This window comes from Polyodon spathula, chromosome 26 (assembly GCF_017654505.1).
Source record: "Polyodon spathula isolate WHYD16114869_AA chromosome 26, ASM1765450v1, whole genome shotgun sequence".
Classification (NCBI taxonomy): domain Eukaryota; kingdom Metazoa; phylum Chordata; class Actinopteri; order Acipenseriformes; family Polyodontidae; genus Polyodon; species Polyodon spathula.
Window position 1 is genome coordinate 10,504,255 of NC_054559.1, and position 13,325 is coordinate 10,517,579.

Genomic DNA, 13,325 nt, shown 5'->3' on the forward strand with positions numbered 1-13,325 from the left:
TCATTTTCATTTGTGGATAAATGTCTCATAATGATAATCCTAGCCAAAAGCCAAATAACTCAATTTTAAGAAGGGCTGGGACTAAAGCACTATATAAAAGCTGCAGCCAACACCTAGCAAGATACAGAAAGCTAATTTAAAAAGTCCAACCAGATTTTGATATTTGACCAGCATCAGGAATCTAAGCTTTCAACATAAAATGTACCAAATTCCATTACTCCTCTGCAATAAGGATTTCCAGACTCCTACATAACTGATCGCCAGTATGACTGATCTGTATAAAACATGACATTTTAATAAATACGGACAAGCGGGGCCAATTGATTTAGGAAGACCTTGTAACACATTTGTTACTGTGATTGTCATTTCGGAGCAGTGTCAGGGGAGCCATTCAACCCCCCCCCCCCATCAATATTGTATTACATGTTCTCATAGTTTTGGATTGATTTTCTTCTCTGCTCTGCCTTTACTTTGTCGTGTACAAATTACGAACTGCGCTTTTACTCGCAATGTCATAATGTCAATCCATAAAGAGAAGGTGGCAACAAGATTAAAACAGCATTAGTAAAGGGCGTTCATTGATTATCCCTCTGAAGGCTGGTGTGCTTTTTCATCTCCATAGACCACAAGTCCACAGAAGGAATGTAACACTTTCTTAACATGGAACATCCACACCTAGTATCTTTAATATATTTAAGGCTCACTTGGGTTAAGCTCAGGTCATAAAGTTTTAGTTTATAACACGGGTGGTTCTAATGCCCGTTATGTACCACAGGAATCTTGGCTCTTCATTACGCATGACTTTGTAAATTGGCATAATTTCTCAACAGAATAATCCTCCAAGCCACCAATACCACAATCCCTGGGTGTTGGAAAGAAAAAAAACTTAAATAAAAAAGCTACAAAAAATGATGACCATAACATTGAAATGGATTGTGCTTGTATCTTGTTCCTAGTCAACTTTATTATTTAGTTTTCAAAGTTCTTTCTTTTACGTGTTGGAGATCTCTGGACAGACGAGTCAAAGGTAAAACTTTTTGGCCTCAATGAGAAACGTTAAGTTTGGTGAAAATCAAACACTGCATTTGAACAGAAGAACCTCATCCCAACCATCAAATGTTACCAAATTGAGGCTGTTCTGTAAGGAGGAATGGGCCAAAATTCTTCAAAAACGATTTGAGAGACTGACCAACAGTTACAGGAAAGGCTTAGTTGAAGTCATTGTTGCTCAAGGGGGTGCCACCAGTTACTGAATCTAAAGGCTCACATAATTTTTCACGCATTGATATTTAATGTTGAATCATTTGTGGATAAATAAATGTTGAAAAAGTATTGTGTTTTGTGTAATTTGTTTAATCAGTTTACCTTTATCTATTATTAGGACTTAGATTAAGATCTAATAACATTTTAGGTTTGAAATATGTGAAATATGTATAAATCTTAAGAGGTTCACAAACTTTTTCTCAGCACTGCATATGTTCAAAAACTATAAAAAAAAAAAACAAAAACAAAGAGAAATCCAATCTCAAGAAACCAGGCAGAGCATCTGCTGATAACAAAACAGGCCCAGATTACCTTTCCTCACTACAGAATCATTTAATAACAAGATAATCGCAGGAATAGAATGGGTACATACAGGTGGCAGGCGTGGGTCACACACAAGAGATCTGCAGATGATTGCATAATGAATGGAACATCATGTAGATGAACTGCAGAGTACACTCTGGTCTGGAGTGAAGCAAGGCAATCAAGCATAGTAAAAAGACTATTCATCTGACATTGCTATCCCCGGTTCCTGCTATTCCCATTCCACTATGTAAATTCCCTGCCAATCTCCCTTCAGTGGGGAGGGGAATTTAGTATATTCACAGTTAACGCTCAATTGGCTTAATAACAGGATTCTTGGTAAAGGGCCTGTGTGATTGTGATTGCCATCACTTGCAAATGTGATCAAAAGTGTCAAGGGGCTTATCCTGGTGATGTGGAAATTAAAGAAGAATAAATATCTCAAAGAACCATTGCTGGTTTATATATCATAGCTAGTAGTGCCATTGTACAATAAAATATATGCGAGTCTTCCAGGATTACATTTAACATGTACTGAAAGTTTTAAATATTATATAAAAATAAATAAAGTATTTGTAATATTAAAATAACAAAAGAATGGTTTAACCATGGCAGGACTGGGATCACGGATACTTCATGCCAAATCGACGTATGATTTCAGGTTAAATTGTTTTACAAAGAGGTGAACATGCATCCCTTGTACACCATGCTTTTTTGTTATAATGGAGCAGACAATAAAGCATGCAGGCTCCTGCAAATGTATGAGAATAACTACATGCAGTAATGCTATAAAACATCAGAAAGCGTTAGAGTGGTGGCCTCTTACAATGTAATAAGACATTGCCTTTCTAGTTAATCTTGGACCGTGTAGAGGTTCCTACTCTACTTCGGTACCTGTGTGCCACCACAGCTGGCAGTATATGGGCACTTACAGAAAGAACCTGCAGGATTTATTAATGAAATGATTAAATAATGAAAGCTTCCCACATGTTGGTTTGAGTTTTGTACATTTTGATTGGTGTGCAAAATTTCCTTTTTTTATTTCAATTTTTTACAATGGTAGGATTTGCGTATTTTTTGCTACAGTATTTTTTATTTTTTTTGTAATTCTTAAAGGAATGCTAACCCTAGGTTATAAAATCTGTTTTCTAATAAGTATAAATAACAAACAAAAAAAGAAGTGATGATGCGCTATTGCTAATGCTGAGGTTAGAAAAATGTTAACCCTCCTTTGAACCGCGCTGTTCCAAGTGCTATCATGACTTTACCAATTGTTACCAAGCTTAGCCATGTTCAGCCAATCCCATGATTTTGGCTACAGTTTTGCAACTCATGGATTTCATGTTTACTCCATATATTAATCAAAGTCAGAAACACTATCGTGGACTCTGAAAAGCAACATTGACTCGTCCAATCTCAAAATAGGTTCATGCATTAAACAGGTCAACAACATGAAGCCGGGTTGAACTTGGGTGATGCTCAGTAATCACCCTGTTCCTTAAAGTGGAAAAGCTCTTTCAGGAAGAACTGAAGTTTGAACTCGGCTTAGTTGGAGTGTGAAACAAATAGCCCGGGGACAAGTAATCCTAATTGGCTACAGCCAGGGTAAGCCCCTGCAGCTGGAAAGACAATGGCCAGTGCTATCTGAATCTGGTCCTTCATCCATCATTGCAAACATTCAACCGTAACATATTTGGTAAGTAAAGGTTTTGGTAAGCATGAAAGATTTGTTACCTCAATTTCCTTGATATTGGAAGTTGTAACTTCTTAAAAACATAATTTCTGCCTCTCAGGATGGTCAAAGGATGGATATCAGAATTTTTTGTTATGTTATGTTTGAGACAACAATATCAATTGAGTAGTAATTGGATACTGTAGATTTAATGGTAACCAAAAGCACAGTTCTTCTTTCTTTTGTTTTTATTTATTTTTTATATTTTAGTGTGTCCAATTATAATCCCGCCCATACCCCCCCCCGATTTTCTCCCAATTTGGAATGCCCAATCACTTTTCTCCTCACCGTAGTAGTTCCCCACATCTCAGGACACCCAAAGATTCAGTTGGCATCCTCTGATCCCACGCCCAGACCAGCTTCCTTTTTCACCCAGGAACTCGAGAGCGGATGTCAGCGAGCTACCGACCTCTGGAGGACAAAGGCCAGCCCTGCAAGTGTCTCTGAGCTCACCAGACACCTGGCCAGCAGGATTCGCTGTAGAGCAATGAGGAGAAAAAGCCCCTGCCGGTTTTACCTCCCTAACACACGGACATGAACCTGTGCTGTATGACTCACCCTGCACACCACACGGCTGTGCTTCTACCAGGTGAGCCATGTTCTTTCTCATTTCACATCGTGGCAGGAATACTGTGTTTCTCATAAATACTCTTCCTTGGCTGTCATGACATAAAATTCATTTATTGGATGCTAGTTTTTATATACAAAAAAAATCAGTTCTAATCTTGATCCCCTTTAACCACATTAAAGAGACAAAAACTTCCCCACTAAAACAATATCACATTTTATGCTATGTTTTATTGAGACCTAGACGAAGATGTTGGAACAGGTGCTGAAATGTTGTGGGCTATTATTGCGGCATTTTCTGCAGCCATTAATCTCCATCACAGCCCCCAACTCCCTCCCTTGGCTGTGCGTCTGGCAGGGTCACATGACAAGGGACTCCAGTGAGTATACCCTGCCTGTCCACATGAGTGGCAGGTTCACATGGCCGCCAGATGACCCTGACATACTGTGAGTGGAGAGCAGACACAGGTCAATAGAACCTCTCATCCCTACCAGAGAGGGGGGGCGGGGGGCTGTCCCCACAGGTCTCTGAATAGGATTGGAACACAGACTGCAGAATGCACTCTGTTGTAGGGCAGAGGACAGTTGGAATCCAGCTAAGGTCACAAATGAAATTAGTTTGGCTATCTGAACTTGATACCTGTCTAGATGGCAAGCCTCTTCATAAAGCAGCCACACAATTAGATATAGTTTGCCATAAGTAGCAGAATAGAAACAGTGTGGTGTTGTGGCAGTCCTGCAGGTCAGTATGAGGGGGCACTGGTAATGCTTTGTGAGGACTGTGAGAGCTATGGGGGCCAGGTGGCACAGTGAGTAACTCCAAGCCTTTCACTTCTGGTTGCCTTAGTTTAAATCCAGATTCGGTTTCACAAAGAACAGTACAAATAGTTTGGTAGTCTGAACAAGCACAGTCAAGATATGTAGTTACATCAGGAGAGTGCAGCTGAGTAGCTTCTACAGTTTTCTTTTAAATGTTTTGTATATTTTTGATTACTGATACCCTTTCATAGGGATTGGGCTAGAAGAAATGTATATAAAAATAAAACGGTACCCATATTCTGATGTATGGGTTATCTTAGCTATTAATGTATGTGTTTGTTTACAAAGTTTATTTTTTGTTACATTTTTCTACAATTCTATTTCAAAACAATACAGCTTAAATAATGATACTTAATGATACTCAACAGTATATGTCACAATTCAGCCTTGGTTACGTTGCCCTCCCTTGTATAGCAGTGAGGACCCATTAAGCCCCCCTCCGGCTCTAATGAAGTGCGGACTGCAGTTGGACAATCACTGAAGTGGCTCTTCCCCCTTTGCCATGAATACCAATACTTGACCCCGTACTGCAAGGGTCAGCAATTAGTTTTAGCAGGAGGTTTGTGTAGCACTTCAAGCTTCCTAATCCGTGCAGTCAGCCCTGCCGCTGAAGTTGCCAGTGCCCATTGATGACATTGAGCCTCCTTAATGAGTCTGAAAAGCTGGCTTTCAGAGCGCTTGGGTCTGATTCAGAGGCTCTAAATGGGCACAGTCTATATGGCATTGTGCTGCTCAGAAAAGACCCAGGCTTGAAGAAAGTATGGCTCCCTGACAATAGGCTGACACAGACCATTCTTTAGACCCTGGGCCTACTTCTTTGCATATCAATATGGCCGTCCTTGAATGTGGCCACTCAAGTGATAAATAGGATCACTATCACCGTTTCCAGGCTTCTATTTCTCTTTCACAAAGGGACTTACTGGGAAACTCTAAAGCCTCTCTTTAGCTGAGAATGTCGCACTTCTAAGAAAAAAGAAGAAAAACACCTCCCCCACCTAGCCCCCAGCCTCCCCAAAGTCTCCAAAACAAATCGCAGTTCCCCATGGAGAGCTGGCTTCTTCCTCAGAGGCTGCACTACCCTACCTGTCGGGAATGATGGTTTAAGAACGGACAATCGTTATAAAGTCACTAGCTCTACATCTAATTAAACTCAACATTCAATTAAACCCAGTTAAATTCGCTATTTGGAAAAAAAAAAAAAAAGATTTGAGAGATGTTATTCTACATTAAAAATGGATCCTTGCACCTAATACATGAGTAGTTATGTCTTTTCTCGTGGATCAAAGGTAAAATGGTCTGAATGCTGTTATCTTTGCTAAAACTGGATTAGTAAATATTTGTGTTTCAATTTCCAAGTCTTGCTGGCCTCTAGCGAATCTCCAGTTGCATTTGAATTAACATTTACAGGGCAATGCGGCACTGCTTTCTAACCCAGCTGCACTTCCTGAATGGGACTGCTCTATTCTTAATTGGGCAAGTCTGTGCTTGTCTAGATTGTCAGTTGGTGGAGGGTTGAAAGTATCATTACAGATAGATTGTTGTAATCAAGGATGGGCGGGTTACTGGGACCAAGCTCTGATATTGACAATTACTTTGATAAATTCAGGGCCAGGCTGAGATAAAATGAATAAATATCAATACACTCTATTAGAGGTGTCTAACTGTTTTTTTACAAAATGGTTCCATTAGTTTATATCACTGTAAGCTAACTGATTTATACAATTTGTAAAAACAGTATACAAAAAAAAAAAAAAGATAAATGGTTTTACTTGCTGTGGTGTGAAGCTGAAATTAATTTTACTAGTCTTGTGTATAATTTGACAAAATGATGTGCCTAATATAGTTGGACTTTGTAAAACACTGCCATTTTCATCACATATGGATTTGATGGTTTTGACTTATAAATCATTCCCAACTCCCTTGCTAAATCAAACACACAGCAACATGAATCACAGCTATAAAGATAGAAAACAGATATTGACCACACAATTTATTTTTCATCCCTGGTCTCTTAGTTAAGTTACTGGTATTAATGGAACATTAAGCAGAGTTGATCGGTCTATTAATCTACAGAGGCTGTGGTCAGCGGCCTAATTCAGGTCCAGGTTAGAGGTCAGGGAAAGGCAGAGGGCAAAAGTCACAGGTTTCAAGCCACCCTCACAAACAATACGTTCACGTGAGAAAGTCTTCTCTCTGCAGTAATAACTTCAAATTCAGCCTTGTAATGTTGACACATGCACTCCCTATTGATTTCTGCCCCCTCTCTAACACCTCGAGATATTTGACCTGATGGTGTTTTTTTCTTATATGACAAAAAGCAATCTCATGGTGTGTGGCAAAATGTAGTGTTTTCATCTGTTGACATCCAGCGCTTACCCTTTACAGATGACCAAGCTTATGACTCAGACACTGTGCACAAATTAAAAATAATAATTTTACTAATATTTTCAATATATATATATATGCAAAATATATACAACACAGTTACTTACTTCTCAATGCAGACAACAGTATTAATTTTAATATATAAATTATTTTATACAGTAAAGAACAGTATTAGTGTGAAATGGCAGTAAATAAGATTAAATAAATGCTGTTGAAACCAATATTAAAAATGCAATTTTACATAAACAAAGACCATGTAGAAGTTATGTACCTTAAGTCCTCAGTTACTTAAAATGTACAATATAAATTATTATCCAGCCATTTACATTTATAGTTATTGACAGGTTTATGGGGAATGCAAACGCTGGCCTGAATTGAATCAAAGCTTAAGGATCTGCCATTGCAATACTTTATAATGTTCACAGTGATGCAGTGTTTCCTGGTTTGTTTGCTTGTTTTCACATGTCTTGGGAGCTCAGCATTATCTCCCATGTGAGTGCAGAGTTTCTAAAACTAAAATATTCTAAATGTAATATTAATTTGATATCACTTAGATGCTGCATACTGGGTGGATACATTTGGGAGGACTACTTACATGTGAAACTAAATTGTAAAATACACAAATTAATTCTACTCTACATAATTCAATCAAATGTATATGCCATATTCACAAAGCTCATTGTTTAACATATGTGTTTGATTTTATGAATAATATAATGTTGCTATACATGAGACAGACATTGCCAAAGAAGCCAGCAACAGGCAAATGTTAAAAACATTTGGGACGGGCAACCCTGCCTCTTCCTGACCATGTTTTTAACTAAACTTCCATGCAAGTCCTATACAAGTTAACTACTTCATTAGAGCTGGTAATCTTGGTATAGAATGGCTCTCTGGACCGGAGTTGCCCATGCCTGGTAAACATTTTCATGAATGTTATTTGGGAATAGGACCCATACAAACCTATATAAACTGCACTAACGCTACTATGTACTGTATGAATTAGAAATGAAAACCCTGACACAAATGGATGCATGGCCCGAGGAGGATAAGAGTGGAGCACTGTGGAGTGGGGTAGTTTAATGAGTCCAGGGTTGTATTAAGGGATGAACTGAACATAAATATTACAATTAAAATAAAATGAATAAATAAATACCGAAAATATCTAAAAATTCACCTTGGTAGTTGTATAATACACAGTACAAAGTTCAAAAGGCTATCTACAAAACCTCTTCTCTTTAATTGAGTGGATCCCAAAAATTGATCTGAAGTGGCTGCTGCTCACATTTGAGATACTGAAGGAGCACAGCAATAAAAAAAAAAAAAAAAAATACAATAGAATGTCATAATTTCTACCCAATGCTTCTGTGGTTCCCCAAAACCTGCATTTGTGAAGAGCTGGAATATGATATCCCTTTCTTTTTATAAAATAGTACAAAATAATAACAACTATAACAATAATAATCATAATAATAATAACAACAATAATGACAATAATTATAATTATAATACTGTGTCAAACAGCATTGATGATCAGGAACCATAGATCAATAAAACAAAGAACATTAAATTGTGAATGTAGCAGATCTTATTTCAAATGTTATGTGCATGATTGATTGATTATGACTATTTGAGATGTAGGGATACAGTCTGACTGTATTCTTATTGCACTGTGTGTAAATCAGTCCCTCTATTTACCCCCTTCACACCCCTTATAATGTATCTAAACACAATTAACATTCTGCTCATAAATAAGGTGATCTCTTCTACCTGCCACCTCCAATGAATTGCTTTATTATCTTCTCATGTATGAGTACTAGAAAAAATCCTAGACCATAGCTTCTGTTGATGCCACTGGAAACATATAACTTCACATTGCATACAGATATATAGTTTACACAAAACATGGAAAGCTTCATTGTACAACAGTAGGTGCTAGCCATTGATTGGATGAATGATTGATTCTTTATGTATTCTTAAAATAATAAAGAAGGTCCATCAAAGTGCCATTGGAAAAGGAAGTCAATCCCACCCAAAGTCGTGTCCGGTCATTTGGTAAAACTTGAGATTGAAGGGCCTGTAGAACTCCTGCAGTCTCTGCACTACCTCCGGGTCGATCTGTGGGTGAGGTCTCCCTTTCGACTTGCCGAGGCAGCGTGGCCGACTGCTGCCCTCGGGCTTCTTGAGGCAGGGGAAGCCTTTGGTCTCATTGAAGTAGAAGTGTTTGTCGGTGATGACCCGCTTGAGGCCAAGGAAGTCCTGGACGCGGCCCATCTCATCGGCAGGGTGCGAGACCAGCCTCTCCCCACTGACAAAAAGAAAACGGGACAGGGGAAAATACTGCAGCCAGTTCTCCAGGTGCTTGGCGTAGATGCCGATATGCACAGCGCTCCAGGAAGTGTCGATCAGCCCTGTGCTGGCATTCTTGAAGGCCAGTGTCCGGAAACTGGGCAGGGCTGGGCTCTTGGACAGGGTCTGGGTGTAGTCCGAGATGGCCCTTGTCACTGGGTTGCGCACCACCACGATCAGCTTGGTTTCCCGAGACATGTTGAAGATGCGCTTGGGTGCCTCCTTGGTCACAAAGTAGCTAGGAGTCTTCTCCATGGTGATCTGGCCATCCAGTGTCCTCGGCATCAGGTTTCTGTGGAACAGATAAAATAGAATTTTAATAGGTGTTTTCAAAAACATTTCAAATTAAATCAGCAGTTTCTTTATTGTACATCCTAACCCCGGGGGGGGGGGGGGGGGGGGGGGGGGGCGGGGGGGGGGGGTGTGAATGGGGCTGCCATTACCCCGAACTTAAGCCCCCTTGAATTCGTGCAAGACTATAATCTAATGTTAGATATATAGATTATATATATATATATATATATTATAATATATATATATATATATATATATATATATATATATATATATATGCAAAAAATAAGAACATTGTGTTTACTCCTCAATGAGTCGAATTCACAATTTCAGCCTTTGCATAATTCAATCACAGGGAACTTTTCCACAGCTGTTTTGTGGTTTTATGTGGTTACGCCTATTGATATTGTAGACAGGTGTGTCTTGCACCTCTGAAAGAGGTCAGCTAAGATTAAGCTCTACCTCATGAGTTTTTCAGTGTGAACAATACAGAAACTTTTCTGAAGAAGTGGTGCTACAGAGCTCAGTAAACTTTAGAGGGGTATTAAAGTACACATGAATGGTAAGACTTGCTTACATGCTTGAATATAGCTCTCTTTGTTCAACAATATAAAATCTGAGACCATTAACACCTTAAACACTGATCTACCCAACAATTATGGTAACTATAATCAAGATCACTGTCTGGGATATCAGGCAACATTATCACATGGTCCTGTGAAACAAGCAATGCAAGTTTACACTGGAGTCTGAACATTTGGTTTGTAATTAGTTTAAGGTGTACAGTAGCTAAACATACATTTTTTCTGGGGTTTTTGCCAAATTTCCTGTAGGGTACATTATTCTACTGTAGGGTCTTTTGACCCAACGTTTGGTTGCAGCACGTAAGTATAAATGCTTAATAGTCTCCTTCTGCTCTTTGTTGTGACCATGATCATAAACTTTAAGAATACTCTATTCCACAGTGCTTTGGGACAGAAGGAAGATGACACTAAATGTTAGGGAATGAAGTGGACATTTTTTTTAAAGAATCACACCTAAAAATGTCTTCACTACACACAGACAGCAATGAAGTACTGCAAGTCTAGCTTACTATCAGGATCCACATCATAGAATAAATAAGCAGGAGCTTCCATATGCCAGATTACCTGTGATTCACAGCAGCTTTTAGTGTACACACTGTCACACCCACTTAGAAGGTTATCTGTCACTCATGTACGTGATGGGTTTTGCAAGTCGACCACATCCCAGTCTAACTCATGTTAGTTTCTGTTATGATCGGATAATTAAATGAACACAGGGCTACAAGTTATCAATCCATCCGCCCTGAAATTACACAACATGTCAGTTGCTGAATATCTATTTTTTTCCCAGTGTGTCAATAACAAATAAAAAATGCAATTAGATTTGGTTCAACTTTTTAATACAGTTGTTATGGAATTTTCTTTTACATTTATTTAAAGCAAAAAAAAAAAAAGTATATTATTGATAAAAGGGTTGTGGATGTATCAAACCGCTGCATTTACCAGGAAAACACACCAGTCTACGTGTTAATGTAATTGTTTTAATAAGCTAAAAAGCCATGCCACTTGACCGTTGATCATTTCCTCAGATTCTATTGTGATACATGCTTGTTGAACCTATGGTATATCATTTTAGCAATACAACAAACGTTCCGTAAGGTTACAAATGATTAAAACAAGTGAATAAATCTCATTCATAACCACAAGTATAGAAAAGGCTTAAATATTTTTATAACTACAAATATTGAATTATCTAGGTAGTCGGTAAGAAATTAATTGGTCCTATACAGTCTCTCTCTGTATCGTCGGAGTCACAGCCCAGGCCTGTTACATATCTGTTTCAAGGTGAGTTATATACTCTTTCATTAATTAACACCCTCCTTTCTGAGTGCAAATTAACTCCTGATAAATGATGACAATTAACACGGATTTCCTTTTAAATTCAAATGAAACAGTTGCAAGAAGCAGTGCTGGTTAAAATATTATCATTATTTTGTAAATCAATATAATTTTGAAAATCACATTAGCACAAATTATTTACTAACGAAGCAGGCATAACGACCGTATTGAAAATGCAAAAATCAATACTCCATACCGATTTGTGGGTTAACACAGGAGTTATCAATTATGACCTTTTGAAAACCCTGCCCATAATGTCATAAAATGTGTTTGCCTTTTTTTGAAGTAAAAAAAATATTTGCACCAGAACAGATCAGCTTCAAACTGTTGACATTAAACACAGATATTCGGCATCTTGGCCCAGCCTAGCAAACCCTGCTGTGATAAGAATCATGGTTCAAAACACTGGATTAAAAAAAAAACACTTTGCTGCCCAGTACATTTATAAGTGTCTTAATGCTTTATAAATAAGAGGCACAATGTGAAAGCGGGCACAAATATCCCAATTCAATTAACAACTTCATCGGCAGTGTGTTCATTAAGTACAAATTCATACAGAAACATATTTTCTTTGGTAATTGCTTGCACTAATAAATGTTCCAAAAGGTTTGCCTCAAGTAAAAAATTATAACTAAACTCCTGTAATACCCACCTTGAAATTTGCATCACAACACAGAAAAACAATAAGACACCAACGTACAAGAAAATTTTATAACAATGGTCATGTCTTATTTCTTTATGTCACAGATCATTATATTTTCTCAACTGGCTCTGCTACCTATTCCACACATACTGCATCCCTTATAAATGTCAACCATAGTAAAAGCATAGTAAAGTGTAATAAAGCACAATGAAAGCATGTTAAGGCATTGATAAATTGCAGAAATACAGTGCAATAATTTCACGAGCCAGTTATGGATTTCTGGCAAAAACTAATTAGAATAACATATATTAGAATAATATATATTAGAATAACATATATATATATGCTATTGTAATTTGATATATATATATATATATATAAAAAAAAACTATAACTATGCAGTACATTTATATCACAAACACGTACTAGATTTCAATAGAAATAAAGTGTTCTTTATTCACTCACATCAAAATGGTACTATGTTTAGGACATAGTTGGCTCTTTTGAGGAGAAAACTCCTTATATATATATATATATAATATCTATATATATATAATATATATATATATATATATATATATATATAAACAAAGAAAACAAAAGTTCCTGGCTTAAAGATGCTGTGTTCTAAGCGTATTCAGTATAATATCACAGTCCCTGCCAAGACATAATAAGCACATTGCTTTGCCAGGATATTGCTGATACTCTAATTAGCCAGAGGCTGTGGCACCCACAGGTATTCAGCAATGCTGGGCAACAGGCAGGCCAGAGCCAAGGCAGAAATATGCTAGGATTTCTGACACATCAGCAGACTGCGGCCAAGACAGAGAAAAAATATGTTTCCTCACAGCAGAGGCTTGGAAGGGTGCTCTGTCCCCATTCAGAGCAGCGGGACAAGCACATGTGTTTTGGGAAAGGAAAGGACAAAGGAAATTTAGCCAGGCCAGAATTTGTTGAGCTGTACTATTCTGCCAGGCTCCGCTCTTCCTCGGGGCTGTCGTTGAAACATGATCATGGTATACTGTCCAGGGAGGCACGGCAATTCTTT

General features: G+C 37.9%; 1 protein-coding gene across 1 annotated transcript in view; it reads right to left on the reverse strand.

Annotated features, from left to right (window-relative positions):
• Positions 1-7,251: 7,251 nt before the first annotated feature.
• Positions 7,252-13,325, reverse strand: part of LOC121300918 (heparan sulfate glucosamine 3-O-sulfotransferase 6-like) — a 38,189-nt gene continuing 32,115 nt past the window's right edge. Inside the window, exon 2 of the mRNA XM_041229907.1 lies at positions 7,252-9,710. Coding sequence (XP_041085841.1) covers positions 9,092-9,710 — 619 coding nt within the window. The 3' untranslated portion in view covers positions 7,252-9,091. The remainder of the gene's footprint in view (positions 9,711-13,325) is intronic.